The sequence below is a fragment of the Physella acuta genome, unplaced genomic scaffold, assembly GCF_028476545.2.
Source record: "Physella acuta isolate Inbredline_101_S28 unplaced genomic scaffold, ASM2847654v3 ptg002387l, whole genome shotgun sequence".
NCBI classification, from domain to species: domain Eukaryota; kingdom Metazoa; phylum Mollusca; class Gastropoda; family Physidae; genus Physella; species Physella acuta.
Genome location: NW_026733876.1, coordinates 28,172 through 51,101, shown reverse-complemented (window position 1 = coordinate 51,101; position 22,930 = coordinate 28,172). Strand labels below are relative to the sequence as shown.

General features: G+C 37.9%; 2 protein-coding genes across 2 annotated transcripts; one reads left to right on the top strand and one right to left on the bottom strand.

Annotated features, from left to right (window-relative positions):
• Positions 1-7,374: 7,374 nt before the first annotated feature.
• Positions 7,375-10,450, bottom strand: LOC131933177 (large ribosomal subunit protein uL5). The gene is made up of 6 exons (XM_059289969.1): positions 10,334-10,450; positions 9,908-10,058; positions 9,474-9,580; positions 8,528-8,675; positions 8,347-8,441; positions 7,375-7,462 (listed from the first exon to the last, which is right to left on the bottom strand). Exons 1-6 carry the CDS (start codon positions 10,337-10,339, stop codon positions 7,433-7,435), a joined length of 537 nt encoding a protein of 178 aa, XP_059145952.1. The 5' UTR covers positions 10,340-10,450; the 3' UTR covers positions 7,375-7,432.
• Positions 10,451-10,557: 107 nt separating this feature from the next.
• Positions 10,558-22,284, top strand: LOC131933176 (dynein regulatory complex protein 1). The gene is made up of 19 exons (XM_059289968.1): positions 10,558-10,740; positions 11,594-11,791; positions 12,689-12,740; positions 12,974-13,030; positions 13,261-13,335; positions 13,718-13,855; positions 15,136-15,345; positions 15,522-15,661; positions 15,978-16,112; positions 16,945-17,091; positions 17,210-17,295; positions 17,472-17,590; positions 17,762-17,851; positions 18,298-18,366; positions 18,509-18,562; positions 19,089-19,237; positions 20,360-20,515; positions 20,889-20,991; positions 21,457-22,284. Exons 1-19 carry the CDS (start codon positions 10,622-10,624, stop codon positions 21,514-21,516), a joined length of 2,157 nt encoding a protein of 718 aa, XP_059145951.1. The 5' UTR covers positions 10,558-10,621; the 3' UTR covers positions 21,517-22,284.
• The last annotated feature ends 646 nt before the right edge of the window (positions 22,285-22,930 follow it).

Below are 22,930 nucleotides of genomic sequence, written 5' to 3'. Positions count from 1 at the left end.
TGAAATTTTCGGGGGCGGGGGTAGAATTTTCTGGGAGGGGGCGGACACTGGAAAAAGTATATAATTATATTTCATTGAATGGGACGGTAGACATGGTTTTTTTTTTGGGGGGGGGGCGGTGGAGGGGGGGGGGGGTTGGAGGGGTGGGGGGGGTGGGGGTGGGGGGGGGGGGGCGGTTTGGAGGGGTGGGGGGGTGGGGGTGGGGGGGCGGTGTGTGGAGGGGGTGGTGTGTGTGGGGGGTGGGGGTGGGGGGGTGGGGATGGTGTGTGGGGTGGGGGTGGGGTGGTGTGTGGTGGGGTGGGGGGTGGTGTCTGGGGGTCGGGGGGGTGGGGGTGGGGGTGGTGTGTGGGGGGGGTGGGTTGGTTTTAGTTTAGAGAAAAGAGACAGCACTATCAGCCTAGCGCCCGTTGTACCCTTCCTCAACGGGCCATTTATCTAGTTAATAATAATAGTTTCGCTGTCTGTCTGTCTGACAAGAACGCTCTGTCTGACAAGAACGCTCTGTCTGACAAGAACGCTCTAGAGAAAACACAAGCAATTTAAAAACATGCACAGTAATTCGAAAAACGAAATATGACGTCGACACATTTAGCGTAGAGTAGAACATAATCTCAAACCAGAGAGTGCACACAGTAATGTAATGACGTCATTGATTCTCGCGTAAGTAAACATTGAAAAAAAGGAAATGTTGTCTAATCTAAATGGTTTGCGTGAAGAGTTTCTTGCATACAATTCTTCGGGTAGGGGCGAAGCCCCACCCCCCGCGTAAGAACGTCTGAGCCCCCCCCCCCCCCTCCCCAACTCAAAAGAAATTTCCTCATCGATACTCTATAATAAAATTACCGCCTAATTAATGTGTCTAATCTAAAAAGTGGTTTTCTTGCAATGGGACGGTAGACATGTTTTTTTTTTGGGGGGGGGGGGGGGTGGGTGGAGGGGTGGGGTGTGTGTGTGTGTGGGGGGGGGTGGTGTGTGGGGGTGGGGGGTGGTGTGTGGGGGGGTGGGTTGGTTTCAGTGTTTTCTTTCAGACTTTTTCCTCCCCGGAGAGGGGTGGGGGTACTTGAAATTTTCGGGGGCGGGGGTAGAATTTTCTGGGAGGGGGCGGACACTGGAAAAAGTATATAATTATTATTTCGTTGAATGGGACGGTAGACATGTTTTTTTTTGGGGGGGGTGGGGGGTGGGGGCAGTGTGTGGAGGGGGTGGTGTGTGGGGGTGAGGGGTGGGGGTGGTGTGTGGTGGGGGGTGGGGGTGGGGTTGGTGTGTGGGGGGTGGGGGGTGGGGTGGGGGTGGTGTGTGGGGGGGTGGGTTGGTTTTAGTTTTAGAGAAAAGAGACAGCACTATCAGCCTAGCGCCCGTTGTACCCTTCCTCAACGGGCCATTTTTCTCGTTATTAATACTAATAGTTTCGCTGTCTGTCTATCTGACAAGAACGCTCTGTCTGACAAGAACGCTCTAGAGAAAACACAAGCAATTTAAAAACTCTCACAGTGAAACGAAAGACGAAGTATGACGTCGACACATTTAGCACAGAGTAGAAAATAATCTCAAACCGGAGAGTAAACATTGAATAAAAAGGAAAGTTTGTCTTATCTAAGTGGTTTGCGTGAAGAGTTTCTTTCATACAATTCTTCGGGTAGGGGCGAAGCCCCACCCCAGCGGTAAGAACGTCTGAGCCCCCCCCCCCTCCCTAACTCAAAAGAAATTTCTTCATCGATACTCTATAATAAAATTACCGCCTAATTAATGTGTCTAATCTAAAAAGTGGTTTTCTTGCAATTTCTTTAATGGGTAGTGGCTAAGCGCGACACCAGTGTTTCTTTCAGACTTTTTCCTCCCCGGAGAGGGGTGGGGGTAATTGAAATTTTCGGGGGCGGGGGTAAAATTTTCTGGGAGGGGGCGGACACTGGAAAAAAGTATATAATTATATTTCGTTGAATGGGACGGTAGACATGTTTTTTTGGGGGGGGGGGGGTGGGGTGGGGGTGTGTGTGGGGGGGGGGGGGATGGGGGGGTGGGGGGGTGGGGGGTGGTGGGGGTGGGGGGTTGTGTGTGAGGGGTGGGTTGGTTTTAGTTTTAGAGAAAAGAGACAGCACTATCAGCCTAGCGCCCGTTGTACCCTTCCTCAACGGGCCATTTTTCTCGTCTATAATAATAGTTTCGCTGTCTGTCAAGAACGCTCTGTCTGACAAGAACGCTCTAGAGAAAACACAAGCAAAATAAAAACATGCACAGTAATTCGAAAAAACGAAATATGACGTCGACACATTTAGCGTAGAGTAGAACATAATCTCAAACCAGAGAGTGCACACAGTCATATGACGTCATTGATTATCGCGTAAACATTGAAAAAAAGGAAATGTTGTCTAATCTAAATGGTTTGCGTGAAGAGTTTCTTGCATACAATTCTTCGGGTAGGGGCGAAGCCCCACCCCCCGCGTAAGAACGTCTGAGCCCCCCCCCCCCCCCCCTCCCCAACTCAAAACGAAATTTCCTCATCGCTACTCTATAATAAAATTACAGCCTAATTAATGTGTCTAATCTAAAAAGTGGTTTTCTTGCAATGGGAAGGTAGACATGTTTTTTTTTTGGGGGTTGGGGGGGGGGGGGGGGAGGGGTGGAGGGGTGGGGGGGTGGTGTGTGGGGGGGTGGGGGGTGGTGTGTGGGGGGGGGTGGGTTGGTTTCAGTGTTTCTTTCAGACTTTTTCCTCCCCGGAGAGGGGTGGGGGTACTTGAAATTTTCGGGGGCGGGGGTAGAATATTCTGGGAGGGGGCGGACACTGGAAAAAGTATATAATTATATTTCGTTGAATGGGACGGTAGACATGTTTTTTGGGGGGGGGGTGGGGGGTGGGGGGGCGGTGTGTGGAGGGGGTGGTGTGTGGGGGTGAGGGGTTGGGGTGGGGGTGGTGTGTGGTGGGGGGTGGGGGTGGTGTGTGGGGGTGGGGTGGGGGTGGTGTGTGGGGGGTGGGTTGGTTTTAGTTTAGAGAAAAGAGACAGCACTATCAGCCTAGCGCCCGTTGTACCCTTCCTCAACGGGCCATTTATCTAGTTAATACTAATAGTTTCGCTGTCTGTCTATCTATCTATCTATCTATCTGTCTGACAAGAACGCTCTAGAGAAAACACAAGGAAAATAAAAACATGCATAGTAATTCGAAAAACGAAGTATGACGTCGACACATTTAGCGCACAGAGTAGAAAATAATCTCAAGCCGGATAGTGCACACATTGATATGACGTCATTGATTTGGTCTAATTTGGTCTAATCTAAGTGGTTTGCGTGAAGTTTCTTTCATACAATTCTTCGGGTAGGGGCGAAGCCCCACCCCCGCGTAAGAACGTCTGAGCCCCCCCCTCTCCCCAACTCAAAAGAAATTTCCTCATCGATACTCTATAATAAAATTACCGCCTAATTAATGTGTCTAATCTAAAAAGTGGTTTTCTTGCAATTTCTTTAATGCAATTCTTCGCGTAGTGGCTATGCGCGACACCAGTGTTTCTTTCAGACTTTTTCCTCCACGGAGAGGGGTGAGGGTACTTGAAATTTTCGGGGGCGGGGGTAGAATTTTCGGGGAGGGGGCGGACACTGGAAAAAGTAAATAATTATATTTCGTTGAATGGGACGGTAGACATGTTTTTTAGGGGGGGGGGTGTGGGGGGGGTGTGTGGGTGGGTGGGGGGTGGTGTGTGTGGGGGTGGGGGGTGGTGTGTGTGGGGGTGGGGGGTGGGTGGGGGGGTGTGGGGGTGGGGGGTGGGGGGTGGTTTTAGTTTAGAGAAAAGAGACAGCACTATCAGCCTAGCGCCCGGTGTATCCTTCCTCAACGGGCCATTTTTCTCGTCTTTAATATGCACACTAATTATTGGCTTCATGCGAATTCTGCTTAAAATTGAAAGACACGGATTCATTTTAAAAAAGCAGTTTTAATGTACTACTGTAACGTGGCTTTACGATTCTTGCGTAGCTTGTAATATTTTCTTCTCTCGCGATATACCCATTTAAAATTACCTCCCCTGTATATTTTATTGAGTGCCATAAGATCAGTTTGGACCAATGGCTTCGATCACTCGCCGGCTGATCGATCTTCATTCCCGGATCAATACCGATAACAGAGATCACATCCAATCAGTTACAATTAGCTAAAATCGACCAGCAGGGCCTAAAAGTTTTTGCCAATTTGTTTTTGTTTCTCCAACAATATTGTCTCCCTTGTTACTATTGATGTTCAATGATCGTGCATATAGTATATAGATCTAGGCCTAATTATAGCAGGAGGGGAGGGGGTTCTTTTTCTTATATCGTGTGGCAGTGGCGTAGCGAGGTCTGGTGTCACCCGGTGCAGCACTTAATGGTGTCACCCCGAAAGGCGACCCTTCATGAGGACAAACTTTCAATTTTCGATTTGCACCCCCCCCCCCCCTTTAAACTTTCAATATGCACCCCACCTCAAACTTTCGATTTGCACCTCTTAAAAGACTATTTAACACTCGAATTAATCACTTAATTAAGTGGAATTATCATTTTTCTCTATATATTTTGCTATTTTTTGGCTTGGTGTCACCCCCCCCCCCTAAATGGTGTCACCCGGTGCGGTCCGCATCGCTAGCCCCCCCCCCCCCCCCCCCCCCTCGCTACGTCTCTGTCGTGTGGTGTGATAGTGTAGAATAATGTTATTTACACAGCCTTTGAGTATCTTGATACACATTTTTTGTTACGCTTTAAGCTGAATGGGAACAAGTTGAAACAACGGGCTGACTAATTAAAAAAACAAAACCAACTGTTTACGTAACTACGATTAATGTGAATCGTCGATTTAAAAAAAAAAATCACGTTTTGTATTACAAAAATGGTTTGTGTGTGCGGTGGAATTAGAGATGGGTTTTAACATTTTTACTTTCTCGTATACAAAGTATAGTTGAGGAAGTATTGCAATCGTGCAAAAAATCGAAATCGAGATTTTACACCTCCCTAGGTCGGAAAAACATAGGTTTGCAATTTTGTCCTTATGTCTGCGTGTACCTGTCTGTGAAAACTGTAACTTGAGTGCCGTTTCAGCTAGGTTGATGACATTTCATATATACGAATTATATCAAATTTGTAGTTCTGTATTAAACTAAATTTTCAGCGGAGCGTATTCTACTTTTGGTTTCTCAAAAGCCTATAACTTGAGTATTGTTTCAGATAAATGGACAAAAATCACACAAATAAAAAAAAGATATTATTTTCTGTCTTCTTTCAAATTTTGAGTAATTTCCGGTGACCGGAAGTAGTACTTTACGCTATTTCCGATTTCTCAAAAAAGTTTAAGTAATTAAAAACTGATTAAAAATCATGTCTATATCCCCAGTTCACATGACCCGTAGTGTCTAAATTTATAAGTATGTTCGAGAAAGTTTAGGGGAGATCACACCCGCTTTATTTATTATATGGGGTGTTGATCTAAGTTGTTTTATAATGCTAAGGTCGAAGGGGGTAAACATGTTACATGTGTTTAAGGGAGAAAGGGACTAATAGTAAAAACCATATTTTTTTTCTACTGATGAAATACATATTTTTATTATATTTTAATAACCTTAGACATCACAAAAATGTATTAATTGGAGCAAATTTAATATTTAAGACTTTTATCACTTTTTAGATATAGGGCCTACTGTAGAGTGTTAAAAACTCATTACCTACTAATGGCAAAGCAAATGCATAGAACTTATTGCCACGAATGAGTAGTTAGAAGGAAATTGTAATATCTTTAAAAAAAATTTTTTTGTGATTTTTAATTAACCCATGTCACCACAAACTATCCTAATGCCTCATGTTATGTCTATATCGATGTCACCCTGGGTTTTTCACGACCTGTGTATTTGATGTCACCACTAGCTAACCCAAGTCACCACTAACTTTACTAGGCTTATCCCATGTCACCACTAACTGGCCCGTATCACCACTTGCTATCCCAATTCACCACAGTTAGCCATTATTCTCAACAACATCGAACAAACCGTAAGACAAAAAGGAAAATATGACTGTTCCATAGAAACACAAACACTACTTACAGATTGTTCCCAATGAAAAAAACGTAGATTGTTCCCTATAAAAACAAACAACTTACAGATTGTTCCTGATCCGTATCCGCCATGTCTTTAGGTAAACAACTTCAACCTGAGCACGATTTGATCAACTGATCAGACATCGATCACATAGACCAGGTGTTCAGCCCTATCGGCTGATTGGAAGTCAACTGCACGCATTCCAGTCCACACATTCGAACAATAGCAGGCCGCGGGTTATTGTTGTCATTAGCAACATTCGATCAAACGGGAGTTGCGTCCCTTTACACTTGGCTGACTTCGCAAGTTGGGCAACGGAGCGAGTTAGTGTACAACTTATTTGATTGTGTGGGACTTGTAATGAAGTCGTAATCACTGATAAATATTCATTAGCACTGCATGGCGTGTATACAGGGATCGAATTCTAGATGATGCTTGACAGCTCACTTAGTATACACATTAAGTATTGATGAAATTCTTGGTTGTCGCGTAGGCTACACAATGACATGTTTTTTTTACAGAAACAAGTCGCCATGCACCTTAGAAGTTCTGTCTTCTGCTGTCCAGGACGCAACTAAGAAAGAACTTGGATCAGTAAAGTTAAAGACACTAGATGACTAGTTGGGCCACGCAAGTTGAACCACCACATAGCCAACACCACGGGATTGGCATCCGTTCTTGCTAGTTTTTAAGTTACAACAGTGACCTGTGCCATCAACCCCCCACCCACGGGCTCAGAAAAAGTATTGCCACACTAAGGCTGTAATGAGAAGCCAGTCACGTGGAACATAACAATAGCGTGATCGAAGGCAATAAATATTAACTGGCAGAGTTGGTGGTAATAAGGGCTATTAATAGCCACATACATGTTTAATTGTGCCTAGCCTGAGAATCATTAGCTGCGGTAAGGAAGGGGGCAGAGTGTCCACTGTTTAAGAATTACGCCGGCCAAAATTCAGAACTTAAGACAGAGATTAAGTAAATCAAGTAGAAACCAACTTATCACACAAGGCAAACAATTTGACAAAGCATTAAAAATGCACTGTTTGAGACGATCCAGTGACACTAACGGATAGTCTCAGCATGTTGGTACAAAAGCAATTGTGCTGACCAGAGACACAGGTAAAAGTAAAATAGATTTACCAAGGGCCGTAATCCTACTTATTTGAACTAGAGTATACAGTGTTGTCTTTCCATATAGGCATAGCATAGAATATAAAAATGGTCAAGAAATTAGCAAATTCCACTAAACCCAGCCCCACAGTATTTTAGCATGGACACAAAAATACACTGCAACACCACACAGTACAAAAATTAAACAACACAAAAATCAGTAGGTCTTATTAGATAATTTATTTGCAACGACCTAACCAACTTCAGCCTCATCTTTATTTGCCAGGTAGAATGATACCATCATACTGCAATAGTTAAAAAACAAAAGGTTAATGATTCAAAAAGAAAATACTATAAATAAAAATGTACATGCTGTTGATTAACAAAAAATGACATGTTCACTCTCACTGAACAACAACATGAATTCCCAATGTAAGGAGCACAATTGTGTAGTGTTCTTACAACTTGAAGAAAATAAAAATCCTGACCTGATACAGATGTTTTAACTAATTTTTAAAATCATGCGACATTAGTACTCTCATTATAATGAAAGTTATTGAACACCTTTCTCTGGCCTAAGGGACAGAACATAACTATTCTAAGGTTACATCCCAAGTTTAAATTATTATAAGATTAATGATAAAACGATCTTGTTTCTAACATTAAACTTGTGTAATCTGTTCATGATCTAAGTGCAATATATTTCCAATTTAACTATTACTAAAACAGCAGTCCAACTAGTTAATTATTCAAAAAGGAAAATAAAGTAATTTATGGTCTGCTCTAGTTGAGTAGCCTAGGCTTAGATCAGGTAAATGTTTTTTTTAGTGTTTTGGAAATGATAGGCTACTTGAAAAGAAAATAAGAGCAGACATTTTGTCAGCAGACAGTAGCTTGAGTAACCATTGACATTTATTCTTATAGCCCTGAAACTTGTCTGCAATTAAAATTACCAGAACACCCTCCAAACAAAACATGGCGGAAAGGTAAATGTGAGCACACAGCAGGTTATTAGTGTAAACCCTGTCTGTATGAATTGTGAAAGCGTCCACTTATTTAACAAGTGAACGCTGTCACAAAATATTCATCATGTCTAAAAAAAAAAAAAATAATGAAAAGAAACTTGTTGAAATTGAATCTGTGAATGGTTAAAACAAGTTTCTTTGATAAAAAATATATAACTTCACACCTTTTGTTGAAACCACTTCATGCACTCATCTTTGCTAATTCTGTGTTTGGCACCAATAGCACTCTTTCTACGTCTGCGCTGACTGATGTTGAAACCTGTAAAGTAAACAAGAACAAAGTCAGACCAGCCCACAAGCAATTAGACTCACATTATTTAAAAAACAAACAACCAATATACAAACCTGGGCGCCCAAGAACAATGTAGAAGTCCATACCATAGATACCAATTCCAGGGTCGTACTTGATACCCAAGTCAATGTGTTCCTGAATACCGAAGCCAAAGTTGCCAGTTGCAGAGAAGTTATTTTTCCTCAACTCGTACTCACGCACCTAGGTAAAAAAAAACAACATTAAACAATTGTGTAAGGTAAGGTAAAAAACAAACAAAAACAAATGCATTCATAATATTCAATTTCATAAACAGTCATATAGCATGTGCCCTGCATTTAGTAACAATAATGACTATTTTAGTCAGTCTGAGTTGCTAACAGGAAATTCATATAGCACATCAGATTAGTCAGGCTAGCAACAAAAGTTGTAAGCCCGTGCCAGCGTGCAGATTTGTTTACCACCAATTGAATCAGGAGTGCCACTGATATTTCTAGTAAATCCTGTAACTCAATAGCTCTAATTATAAACCTGCAACCTAAATAACGTTAGAACTCTAAAAACTTAGAATAAATAAAACCAGTAGGCTTATGATTTCATAAGAATGGATGTATATCATGATCAGTATAGAGTTCTTTGGTGGTGCAGAGCAACACCTTTGATAAAACAATGCGCACTCGAAAGCATCTTGAAAAGACAACACAAAATATGTCCTGATCTTAAATCGCGTGCTGTAGGCTAACTATTCCACCTTATACTAAGACATTTCCAGGACATCCCTCAAGCGCAAATCAAATGTACAAAATTGTAGTAAACATTACAACCCACATATGCTCGTCTAAACTGCCAAAATTATCAGATTGATAACCAGATAACACTGAAACTACACAAGACTAAGTTTACTAATCTAGGGAAAAATTGGTCAATACAGAAAAGTGGCACCCCTGTGTCTCCACCCTTACAGGACAAGATATTTAAAAAAAAAAAAAAATCTGCAAGTATACACAAGCTAAAACAAACCTTCAAGCCCTTTTCCAGGATTTCCTCAGCCTTTGCACCACGAACTGTGCAGTGAACAGCGATCTTTTCATTACGTCTGATACCAAAAGACCTCACAGTGTAACGAGCTGAAATAAAAGAAACCACACATAAATTTGTACTTAACATCAAAGTCAAGGCAGGTCAGAACATTTTGAACAGCTTAACTTGAAATTAGAAAGGCTACAGATACAGCGTCCATAGACATAGCAAAGCACACCATGCTGTGACTTCAGGCACTATTATCAAACAGTGAATTTTGAACAAGTTTGATTTTGTGCAATTACTAGATCTAGAACCACTCCCAACATTTCAAGAGTTACTTTAATAATAAGTAATTCAAATCAAATGAGATTTTAAAAAGCAGATAAAACTAGAAAGAGTACTATTAAGATATCTAAATTAGCTACCATTACCTTTTGAAAAAACTGGTGTCTGACCAGTCAACTGTTCAAGTACTTTGGATGCTCTTGTTAATCTGTCACCAGATTCACCCACACAAATATTAAGGCAAAGTTTGCGAATACGCAACTCTCTCATGACATTTACCTTGCCTTTTTCTTTGTCCTAAACGTAAAAAAGATAGTATTCTTTGTAGAGCTTGAGGTTAGGCAATTTTTATTTAAAAAGCAGGTTATGTAGTGGAAACGAAAACAAGGACTATGATTAGGAAATATCCATAAAAATGTTTCGTATTCACCGTAACAGAAGTCATATTAGATTAATTTATTAACAAAGCAAGTATTAAATGTATTTAAAAAGTATGCTGCTAATGATATTGTCCAATATTAAGGGCGATGTTTTGAGATTTCATTGGATCTAATATAGTTTTTGGTACGTACCGCCATGATGAAGTTTTAGAAAGGAAGAAGGCTCAGCGGAAATAGACCACTATGTCGTAAAAAGTTAGTTGTAATGTTATTTATTTTATTTTGTGCAAAATGAAATAAAAATGTAAAACAACACCAATAAGATGTAAAACAAGCGATAAAGTAATGATTTGAATATTAACAAGTCTTATAGAGAAGTATTTAGAGTTTTACGACATTTTTGGTCACGTGACTCCGTTTCTACATAGCAACAATATAAATCATCTTGCTGGTGAATCTGACCTGAGTTACTTTTTCGAGATGGCTTCCTCTACTTCAGAAGAGGACAACACAGGTCCTTCTGTAAATTCTAATGATATGGAAGAGCGTATAGCTGCTCGTCGTATACGAATAGCTAAACGGGCTGAAGCAGCAAGAAAGTAAGATTAACTTCGTCAAAATCACGATGCCCAATTATCGATAACTGTTTTCATCGTCATTTATTCATGTCATTTAATATTTATTTAAAATTCATTTATATTGTACACTTATCATGTGATTTAATATACTTGATACTAGATATATATTTGCTTTTATATGTATGCTAGTACATGGTACACTACACTTCACAACAGCATTTAACATTACCCTGTCAATCTTAATTACAATTTTACTCAACTATTGACGTTACAGCAGAACTCTAGCTATGTACACAGCAATTGTTTCTGTATGTGTCTTTCCTAAATGTCACAGAAGCATCCTCACCCTCTTCCTTCCTTTAAATGTTGCCACTAAACATGTGAAAGTCACTGCATCAAAATGATGACACAATGTTACTGTCTCCCCCACACCCCAACACACACATGGCGTATCAATTTTAAAAAAGAAACCTTGTTTTCATTATTTTACGTTCATATACATATAAATCATAAGCTACGCAACATATCTTACACTGATTAATTTCCATACATCAAAATGATGATAGGATAATTGTGTGTTGGAGATCAAGGTGCAAAGCCTGGGCAGCAAGTTAAGAAGAGACAGATGTTGCCCATACATCAGCCCCTCCCCCCTCTCTCCGCACAGCTGATGCACCAAGGGAGAGGCCTTACCTTGGCATCAGCTGTGTCTCAAGAGCTACAGACAGGAAACTAGACTTGGGGGTTCCACTCTTGTTAGATTTCAGTTTTCAGATGAGTTGCTGACCCAGCTATTGAGCCTCATCTGCCCATACACTACCCCTCTCTTATCCTTTGTATAAACTAAAATTTTTTAAAAATCAAAACAATAAAGAGCTCTTCTTGGTGAACCTGATGAAGAAAAAGTGACCAAGGTCGAGGTCAGTAAAAGCCGCAAGCAGATAGAAGACAGCCGTCAGCGGTTAACTAAGTTACGTCAAGATGGTTTTGAGCTGGTTTCTAATGTCAGGATAGCTGGAGATGCCAGGGAGGCCGTGAGAAGAACAGCTGATGACGAGGCCAAACGCATCAGGTACTGTGGCCAGTTTGTTCACTAGGAACTGTTAAATTTATGTTGTGGCTAGGTACTGTGGCCAGTTTGTTCACTAGGAACTGTTGAATTTATGTTGTGGCTAGGTACTGGGGCCAGTTTGTTCACTAGGAACTGTTGAATTTATGTTGTGGCTAGGTACTGAGGCCAGTTTGTTCACTGGGAACTGTTGAATTTATGTTGTGGCTAGGTACTGAGGCCAGTTTGTTCACTGGGAACTGTTGAATTTATGTTGTGGCTAGGTACTGAGGCCAGTTTGTTCACTGGGAACTGTTGAATTTATGTTGTGGCTAGGTACTGAGGCCAGTTTGTTCACTGGGAACTGTTGAATTTATGTTGTGGCTAGGTACTGTGGCCAGTTTGTTCACTGGGAACTGTTGAATTTATGTTGTGGCTAGGTACTGTGGCCAGTTTGTTCACTGGGAACTGTTAAATTTATGTTGTGGCTAGGTACTGTGGCCAGTTTGTTCACTGGGAACTGTTGAATTTATGTTGTGGCTAGGTACTGTGGCCAGTTTGTTCACTGGGAACTGTTGAATTTATGTTGTGGCTAGGTACTGAGGCCAGTTTGTTCACTGGGAACTGTTGAATTTATGTTGTGGCTAACTCTCATAGCTGGATATTTATTGTGAGCAGTCATAACAGTTGTGTATAAACATCTAAAAACTTAAAATTAATACAAAAAGTTATAATACAGATTTTTTAGAGTATTTTGTAGGCGTAAAAATGTATAAATCTATAATACAGATTTTTATAGCATTTCACGTGCCTAAATTACACAGTTTTTTTGGGGTCATTTATACAAGTAAGGTTTGTTTTCAAGACATATGTAAAGTTTATGACAAAAAAATAATTTGTTTTTACTTTCTTACTTTCTAGGAAGGAGAAGTTGGATAATGAAGTGAAAGCAGCAGCAGAAAGATTTGAAGAGGTTTGTGGCCCAAACTTGTTTAGAGTAAAAATGTGTCACAGACAAACTTATTTTATTTTTCTATTTCTAGATAGCAAAAAACTGTGTACGTCACAGAAAAACATATTTATTTGTCTATTTTTAGGTAACAAAAACTGTGTTTGTCTCAGAGAAACATATTTTATTTTTCTATTCTTAGATTTAAAAAAAATGTGTATGTCACAAAGAAATATATTCTGTTTTGCTTTTCTTAGATTACAAAAAAATGGAGTGCAGCCATGCAGAAAGAGGTGCCCCAAGATCTCCACGAGGTAAATTTGTTTTTTTTGAAACATCTTTAACCATTTTGTTCCCGGTCAGAGGATATCACATTTTGAAACTGTAGATAGGGCTTTATATTCAGACATTATAGGGTTAAGGGGTATTATTTTCTTATCTGATATTTGTGTACTCTAAGTTGGAACTTAAGGTTTTCATAAGGTATTTAAATCTTTTAACCCTTGTGTGACCTAATTCTGTTTTCTTTCATCTCCTGACCTAGATGCTGCTGCAACAGAAGAGGTCATGTGACTCTATGAATGACGAGAAGAACAAAATCATCACAGAGCTGCAGCAGGTAGTGGCACGCTAGACATGGGTCATCATTGACTTCATGCAAAAGGGGTTTTCACATTAACTAAACATTATTTTCATGAAAAATAATGTTTTTCATCCTTTCTAAGAAATAGAAAATTAATTCTCTCTTAAATTTCTCAACTCCACTCCTCTCACAAGGTCAAATTAAGTTAAAACCTTCTTTCTTTTAAGGACCGTTTAAAAATTGATGTTTAAATACCTTTAAAGAAAACTAATATTTAAGCACAGTAAAAAAAATGATGTTCGAACACCTTAATTTAGATAAATTATTATTGCTCAGGTTTTGAAGACTAAAGATAATACGTACGTAAATTATAAGATAATGTGTATGTGAAAGCTTAGATAAAACTATTAATGGCTAGGTTTTGAAGACCAAAGACGACATGTACGTGAAAGATCTGAAGCAAATGGCAGAAGGGATTGACCTGATCATTGAGAGAATGAACGAACAAGTCAACCACCTGGTGTCTGCACAGAGGGAGGAGTTAGAGGAGATAGAGGTAAGCAGCGCCCCCTGCTGGCATGTTTTTTTATGTGCAGCGCCCCCTGCTGGCATGTTTTTTTATGTGCAGCGCCCCCTGCTGGCATGTTTTTTTATGTGCAGCGCTCCCTGCTGGCATGTTTTTTTATGTGCAGCGCCCCCTGCTGGCATGTTTTTTTATGTGCAGCGCCACCTGCTGGCATGTTTTTTTATGTGCAGCGCCCCCTGCTGGCATGTTTTTTATGTGCAGCGCCCCCTGCTGGCATGTTTTTTATGTGCAGCGCCCCCTGCTGGCATGTTTTTTATGTGCAGCGCCCCCTGCTGGCATGTTTTTTTTAAAAATTGTGCAGCGCCCCCTGCTGGCATGTTTTTTTTAAATTATGAAGTGCCACCTGCTGGCTTGTTTTTTTAAAAATTGTGCAGCGCCACCTGCCGGCATGATTTCAAAATATTTTTTTTTTACACCAGCTTTGTTTTTAAGCTCTATACTTTTATTCCCGCATAAAATCCCAATTTTTACTTTCTCGTATATATGAAGTATAGAGAAAGTATTGTAATCGTACACAAAAATCACTTGAAATTTTAACAATTTTCACCGTATTACACCTCAGTCCTTCATCACATCCGAAGTATAGAGGACTTATTTTAATCGGGCAAAAATTATCAATCCAGATTTATCAAAATTAAGAGGTTTTATGCGTAATCCAGTCTGAAAAACTTGGCTTTGCAATTCTGTCCGTATGTCTGTGTGTCTGTATGTGTGTCTGTGTGTGTGTGTGTAAACACGATTACTTGAGTACCGTTACAGCTAGGTTGATGAAATTTCATATATAAGTATTTTATCAAAATCGTAGATCCGTATCAACTTTTGAGCGATTTCCGATAACCGGAAGTGGTACTTTTTCTACTTTGAATTTTTCAAAAGCCTATAACTTGAGTACTATTTCAGATAGATAAATGAAATTTCACATGTAAGTATACGATCTAATTCTCTACCTTCTGTTAAATTTTGAGTAATTTCCGTTGACCGGAAGTAGTAATTTACGCTACTTCCGATTTCTCAAAAAACTAATGTAAATTTTTAAAGTACTAATAATATTGCGCACTATTATGCACTTTTTTTTATTTGGCGTTCACTTGGTGTGCAATTCTTTTGTCTACGAGATTTTATTCTATTTTTAAAACTAAGTATTTAAAATGGAATAAAAATCATGTCTATAGCCCGAGTTCCCATCCCCTGTTTTTTTATATAAGAATATTCGAGAAAGTTTAGGGGAGATCACTCCCTGTTTATTTTAGAGAGCTTTTGTTATGGAGAGAAATGAGCTTTTGGAACAGCAGAAAAAGAGATGGGAAGAAAAGATGGCACTGCGCCAACAGAAGGAGGAAGAGTACCTGGAGCTGAGGGCCAAACGTGTGGAGGATCTGGAGAATCAGCTGCAGCAGATGAGGGTACAGGACGCAGAGGAGTACAATATGGTCAAAATAAGACTGGAGACAGATGTACAGGTGGGTACAACTTGGTCAAAATAAGACTAACTTGGTCAAAATACGACTGGAGACAAATGTTCAGGTAGGTACAAATAGTCAAAATATGGCTCAATGTAAAATATTGACATGAAAAAATTGCTGTAAAATTGCTATAAAATGTCCCAATGTTTGACCACTAAAGCATTGACCCCCAGATCCTGGAACAACAGCTGCAACAAATGCGCGCCACCTGCCAGTTGAACCAGGAGAAGTTGGAGTACAACTTCCAGGTGTTGAAGAAACGAGACGATGAGAACACAATCACGAAGTCACAACAAAAGAGGAAGATTACCAGGTACACAACTTTGTTGGGCTAACATTCAGCGATAAAAGTTGTTTTTTGTAATTTAATTTCTGATTTTAATTTGTACTGCAGTATTTTTAAATAGTGTAGGTCATTTTTCTACTTTAGGCTCCAAGACATCCTGAATGCCTTAAATTTAGAAAATTTTTGTACTCTAGGCTCCAAGACATCCTGAATGCCTTAAGTCTAGATTCATGTTTTTACTTTAGGCTTCAAGACATCCTGAATGCCTTAAGTCTAGATTCATGTTTTTACTTTAGGCTCCAAGACATCCTGAATGCCTTAAAACTAGATTTTTGTACTCTAGGCTCCAAGACATCTTGAATGCCTTAAAACAGAAGCTAGAGAAGCAGGAGAAGCTGTACAAGGACGACAACGTTCAGCTGACTGATGATTATAAGAGGATCACTACACAGTTCACTGAACTACAGAAAAAATCTAAGTGGGTGCCAGCTGGCAAAATTTCTTTTAAATTGTTTAAAAACTTCTGGTTTGTTGGGATTGATTGTTGCAGCCTTTAGGTGTGGGTATCAATGTTTACTCATAAGATTTATTTAAAGATCGGGAAGCGAATCGATCAGGTGAAGTAGAGTTCACCAGTTTCAGTGACCTCGGCACTATGCCCAACCACCGTTAATTTCTCTAACTTAGTCAGGTACCCATAAAAGCTGAGTGAACTCAGGATGTCGTTTAGGGCGTGCCACCCAACACAGCAAGATATGATAATCAGTTAATCTTTGAATTAAGCTTGGTATCCGAACTCAAGGTTTTTTGGGTTAGCAGTCAAGTGCTCTACTATTGGACCAAATCGTCTATTTAAAATATGAAGGGCCATTAATAGTCGGCAGTAAAGGCAGCTACCCTCAGCTGACCAGGCAGGCTAGATGACCAACACAAGCAAAACCTAGGTCTCCATGCTCAGCCTACTTTATCCAGCAACACATAAAGTAAAGTAAAGAATCATCTCTAGCTATCCATTGGGCAGATAAAATAGAGTTCACGTTTCTTGACCTCGGCATATGAAGGGAAGGTGTTGTCAGCACTTTGCCCAGCTGCCTTTACTTTCCCTAACATGATTTAGACACCTATCAGAGCTGGGTGGACTCAGGGTTGTTACACCGACCTGAACCTGGATTTGAACTTGAGACTTTTGGATTAGCAGCCTAGTGCTCTACCACTTAGGCCATGCTGCCCCACACAGCAAGATAAGATATCAGTTGATCTTTGAATGAATTAATAATTAACATGGATTATCAAATGGTTTTGTTCCGCAGACATTTTCTGGCAATTGATGCCAAAAAGTTTAGCGATGTTTGGTGCATGAACGAGGAGGAATGCAAGGACCTGGTCAAAAGTGTTCTGGATGCCGACAGGCTCATACACGAGCAACAGTTGGGTCTGGAGTGGCAGATTCCAGATCTGTGAGTACAACAAGTGGTGCTCTGGTGTTTCATTGGAACAGTCATGCAGCTAGAGTTTAATTTACATTTAGAACACATTCTCCTGTAGCATAGACAAATGAAACTTTTTAAATTCCAGGAAGTTTCTAGAGAATGTTGGTCCACTCGCCCCCAGAGCATCGGAGCAGTTGACAGCTACTAAAATAATGCATGACGTCATGTCAGGTCAGTGAGTCGGAAGTGTCAGGTCATTTAAACTCTTGTTAAACTCACATTAAATTTTAATCAAAGTTGTATTTAAACTCAAGTTAAACTCATTAAAATTCATGTTAAACTCATAAACTCATTTTTGAACTCTGTTGATGATGAAGCTTTTATCCACTTGACTTATGACTTTGCAGTCAACTCTGGACAGTCAGACCCATCAACAGTTGAGTTCAACATTCCACCATCTGCTATCTATGAGAAAATCTCAGCCCACACAATCAAGCAGATTTTAGAACTCTTGTGTGATGAAGGGGTAAAAATATTGCACTTACTATTTCCTTAATAAAAGAGGCAATGTTTATTCCTTGTGTTTATTAGTACTTTTTAATTTTAAGCTTAAAAAAAGTTTTAGACATTAAAATGAAGCAAATATTTAGTTTCTATAAATGAAGGCATTCAATTCAGCAGTAAATATTCTGTGCAGGGTTTCTTAGTAGAGCAGAAATTAAACAAACTTCTACTTCCACTGGAGAAAGATGAGCAGTCCCTTATAAAGCTGGATAACATTTTTGCTGTAAGTTTTTATAAAATATCGCCACATCACACTTTCTAGCGTTTCTAGTGTGAGCTGGTTACTATACCACAAATTTGAACAAAATATTAACATTCCTTAAACCTCAACACAGATAATCTAAGAAATACTTTTTTTAATAATTAGAGTTGGTATTTTATTTTAATTTAAAAAAAAATATTGATGAAACCCCCCCCCCTCCCCCGCCATTACAATATGTTTATTTTGTTTTCTATTATAAGTAAAGGCAACTCTAAAGTTTGTAGAGTCATGTATATTTTGTGTATTGGATAAATGTAAAACGTTACATCTTTAAATCAATCTTTCATACCAAAAGATAGGGAACAACTCAACAATGATAACACAGGAAAGATAACTGTCAGATTAAACTAATTAGTCATGTTAAAACATGCTTAAATTGCTATTAAAATTTAATTTGCATGTCGAAGGCTCTGGGAATTGAGACAGAAGAGGATATTCAAAAGCTGACAACCTACTTTATAAACATCAAAGAGAAAGTAAGTTTATTGTTCTGTAGTTTCCTCATCAACTTAATATCTCATTAATTATAACGAGAAAAACAAAACATGTTTGAACATAAAACAAACACAAAAATAAATTTACTGTATTAATTTTTTTTTTTTATGTGTATTGTTTTAGGGTGAAGAATCCATTGAAATCAGTAAAAGTGAATCAGATGGTGATGTACATGAGGTAAGAAAAAACTGTTCTCTTACTATTCATGCAGTGTTTGTCCCTCTTACTAAGTTTCAGCTACAAATATTTAAAAAATTAAAAAATAAAAATATTACCACTTTAAAAATTTGTTGTTTGAAATAAAATCTGATGTTTCCTGAAGAAATAAATTTATAAAATAAAATCTAAAAGATTTATAAAAGAAATATGTTTTATAATAAAATTTTACTCAAGATAAAAAATATGAAGAGTTTATTTTCAAAATGCAATAAATCCAAAATTTTGGTTTTGAGAAAATCTCACTTTTCTCCTGCACAAAGCCATTGCTAAAACTGTTTTTCAAAAATAGAATAAAAATAAAAATTTTGCGCCGTGAAGATTAAAATTAAAATTAAGTTTTCCTAATAGTAACTGAGTAGCTTTACAATACGGGCACGTTATCTCATTTTTTTCAAAAATGGCGCTTATCGCGTTGAGAAAATAAACTCTTCATATATTTACAACCTGATTTGCTGAAGAAGTAACTGTACAATATCTGGTCTAGAGTGACAGCGTGGAAGAGGAGGTGAAACTTCTGACCAGCAAAATTTCTGCCCACTCCACCATCCCAAATGAACTTGTGGAGCTGATCCACCCTAACGAAGTTTTGAAAGCTTTACGGGCTTTTGTAGAGGATGTCAGGAAGCTCTCCAAGTAAATTTTCACTCTTCTGTTTTTGAAAATTATTTTAATGGAACTGACTTTATCGTCAGGAAGTTATTTTTTTCTAGATGTGTTTGGTATACATGTGGCAAGTGTAAACGTGGCGTAATCTAAAATAGTCTGTAAAGTAATCTAATGTAGTCTGTAAAGTAATCTAATGTAGTCTGTAAAGTAATCTAAAATAGTCTGTAAAGTAATCTAAAGTAGTCTGTAAAGTAATCTAAAGTAGTCTGTAAAGTAATCTAAAGTAGTCTGTAAAGTAATCTAAAGTAGTCTGTAAAGTAATCTAAAGTAGTCTGTAAAGTAATCTAAAGTAGTCTGTAAAGTAATCTAAAGTAGTCTGTAAAGTAATCTAAAGTAGTCTGTAAAGTAATCTAAAGTAGTCTGTAAAGTAATCTAAAGTAGTCTGTAAAGTAATCTAAAGCAGTCTGTAAAGTAATCTAAAGCAGTCTGTAAAGTAATCTAAAGTAGTCTGTAAAGTAATCTAAAATAGTCTGTAAAGTAATCTAAAGCAGTCTGTAAAGTAATCTAATGTAGTCTGTAAAGAACTCTAAACCTAATCTCTCTTGTCTACAAATAAAGTCGCTAGCTGAATGTTCATACTTGGTTGGTTCCACAATTTAGAAATATTTTTTACTCCTAATATAAAAATGATTTACTTGACTTAGTCGTCTTTATACATTGTTGAGCATAGGGGCATCAACAATAACCTTCCATTTTGTCCGGCCCCTGGCTATTAATTTTGCAATCTCCCAAGACATCCCTGCTGTCTTCAGTTCTTGAACGACTTGAAGAAGACTCCGCCTCCGGGTCTGTCTTTGATGCCATCTCCTTTGCCTCCCCCTGGGGTCCTACTCAATCTCCTGGCTTGTCACATTTGTGTGTATTTTGCAGAGTGTTCCCCACCCAGTGCCACTTCCTCCTTTTAATTAGTACTGTCATGGGCTTGTCCATCACAACAGGTCCATGTTAGGCACTTTGTCCTGCCACCTCAGTATATAACTGTACTTCTAATTATGATCTCCTGGTGTGTTATAATAGTATATTTTAAATGTAGTTGAATTCAAGTTTTTAAAACTGTAATACTTGCTATCCAAAAAAATATTTTTTCAGTAAATTCACTAAAGGCAAGATGCAGTTCCGCATCACTGCCTTGAAGAACAGGGATGACTCGGAGGACACGGACTACTGGACGAGGTACTCCTCTCTGCTCACCCAGAAAAAGGAAAGATTATGGGATGCTTTGATTGAGGCGCTGGAAAAATATCAGTCAGTCAAGAAAACTTTTTTTTTACTTTGTTTAAAATTCAATGATAGTCTAAGTTTGTTTTGAATTTTTACATGTGTGTACAATTTATTTTAAGCTTATTATATAATAAATGCAAATTATTAAACAAATAAGGATTTAAATTTCTGAACATTTGATAAGTTTAAAGAAGCAAAAATTAACAAATGTTTGAATATTATTATAATTATAATAATTATTATTATTATAACATACTATCAACAGTAAGTCTAAACAACTAAACATTTAAATGAAAAACAAAATAGTTATATAGATTCTATTTATGATGTCTTTTTATGCTTAAATTTTGTTGCGATATCTACAGTATAACTTAACTTGTTTTATTTGTCGATGCAGTGAAGTTTTAAATGGGCGCAGTGCTCTTCTGACTGACACAGAGAGTTTAAGGCAACAAAACTCTGAACTTAGGCTACTCATGCACCAGTATGTCAACTCAAAGGTAGGTCACTCATTAAACTTGTCAAATCTAGGGTTGATGACTCATTAAACTTGTCAAATCTAGGGTAGGTAACTCATTAAACTTGTCAAATCTAGGGTAGGTGACTCATTAAACTTGTCAAATCTAGGGTAGGTGACTCATTAAACTTGTCAAATCTAGGGTAGGTGACTCATTGAACTTGTCAAATCTAGGGTAGGTAACTCATTGAACGTGTCAGCACAAAAGTAGTTAACTCTTTGAACTTGTCAGCTTAAGTATATGTAATTAACAGAACTAAGTTTGATTTTAACTTTGTTAAAATGGTTGTGCTATAAATTTAGCTCTTCAAAATTTATTTATTATGCACTGTGGTAAAATAATTAACAGCTACCTACAATTTAAGACATTACAATTTGGTGTGATGTTATGATAACAAAAGAGTTTTTGTGTACATATGTTGTCATGGCAACTTGAATTTGTCACCAGGTGAACGCTGAGCTGCACATTCCCCCAACCCAGGTTTTACAAATGGAGTTGAACCAGTAAGGAAATGTGGATTTTATAAAGTCAACTTCAATCTGAAATGTGGATTTTATAAAGTCAACTTCAATCTGAAATGTTGGAATTTTTTAATATCTTAAGCATCAAGTTCAGTCTGAAATGTTAGTTTTTTACAATTATATTAGACTTGGGTCAGAAACTTAAAAACAGTTTTCAACTGGACATGTCTAATGATATTTTGAACTACAGGAAAGTCTCCTACATGTAGTCCTGTTTATTTATACACACACTGTACTGCAGTGAATGGATCCTTGAAATCTGATTGGCCTCCTGTTTGTTTTACTATTGTTCTAAAAGCTAAAGAAATAAATACAGCCAAGTTTGTTGTCACAAGCAGACAAGATGGCTGTTAGTCATTGGCAATACGATGTATGTATTGTGAATTATCAAACATATTCTTGACAGAAATTTAATATTAAAAAATTTCTTATTTTGTGAGGATTTCGTGATTTTGCTGTTAGTAATTATATTTCATAATTACTTTTTGAACAACACAAAAATGAAAATATGAAACAAAATGTTTATTATCCTTTTATACACATACACATTTTGATATTGTGAATGTTTTATACAAGAGTGGCAGATGTGTGGACGTTTTTAAGTTCAAATAAATTTTTTGGGCATGTGGTAGATAAAGTATCTGTGTTTTGTTATGTATAAATGTAATGATTACATTTCACATATACAAATGTGATAATTACTTTTTCAAATGTACTTATTTAATGATTATATTTTCTCAATTTAGTCCAGAGATCGTTGCATCAAAAAAATAAAAATTTGGAAGTAAAACTGTTAATTACATTAATTTATTTATATTGATTAAGATTGAAGCATTACAAAAATTAATGTCTGCTATTCATACTGTTTACCTGTGATATAATGAATATAATTTATAAAATAAAAGCATGGATACTAATCTCTTAATCTGTTTTTTTATACAAGCTTTCATGGCACTTGATTCCCCCAGCTCTACTGCATCAATCTTTTTCTAGCTTTAAATGCATCTTAATGCAATTTTGTATGAACTTTAACTACTTTAAGATAATAAGATGTATGGAATTTTTTTAATACATTTAAAAGTTTATTTGAAAAACTAGTACTATTAGTATAAGTGTCCCACATATACTTTACATTCAATTAGCGTTCAATGTTTAAGTTGTGCATCATTATATTTATAGGAAGTAATGTTTTGTTCATTTTAGTGTATGTGTACAATTTATTTAACAGTTTATAGCTTTTTAAAAAAATATATTCATTCGACATCAACTTTTTATCAAGAGTACCCGATCAAGGGAAGTAACACATAAAATACATTCATGAACTATTATAATTTATAACTTCCCTTGTTTGCAAACCGGCTGGATACGGTCTAAGGGAAGTAACTCGATAAATTAAGTTT

Bases quoted from the DNA above. Each gene is read 5' to 3' on its own strand.
- LOC131933177 (XM_059289969.1), bottom strand. The intron at 9,581-9,907 runs GTAATGGTAGCT...CTTTTATTTCAG, and splicing joins GACACCAGTTTTTTCAAAAG to CTCGTTACACTGTGAGGTCT. The intron at 7,463-8,346 runs GTGTGAAGTTAT...TAACTATTGCAG, and splicing joins TGAAGTGGTTTCAACAAAAG to TATGATGGTATCATTCTACC.
- LOC131933176 (XM_059289968.1), top strand. From the start codon at position 10,622: ATGGCTTCCTCTACTTCAGAAGAGGACAACACAGGTCCTTCTGTAAAT. The intron at 13,031-13,260 runs GTAAATTTGTTT...CTCCTGACCTAG, and splicing joins TGCCCCAAGATCTCCACGAG to ATGCTGCTGCAACAGAAGAG. The intron at 17,852-18,297 runs GTAAGTTTTTAT...TGCATGTCGAAG, and splicing joins AGCTGGATAACATTTTTGCT to GCTCTGGGAATTGAGACAGA.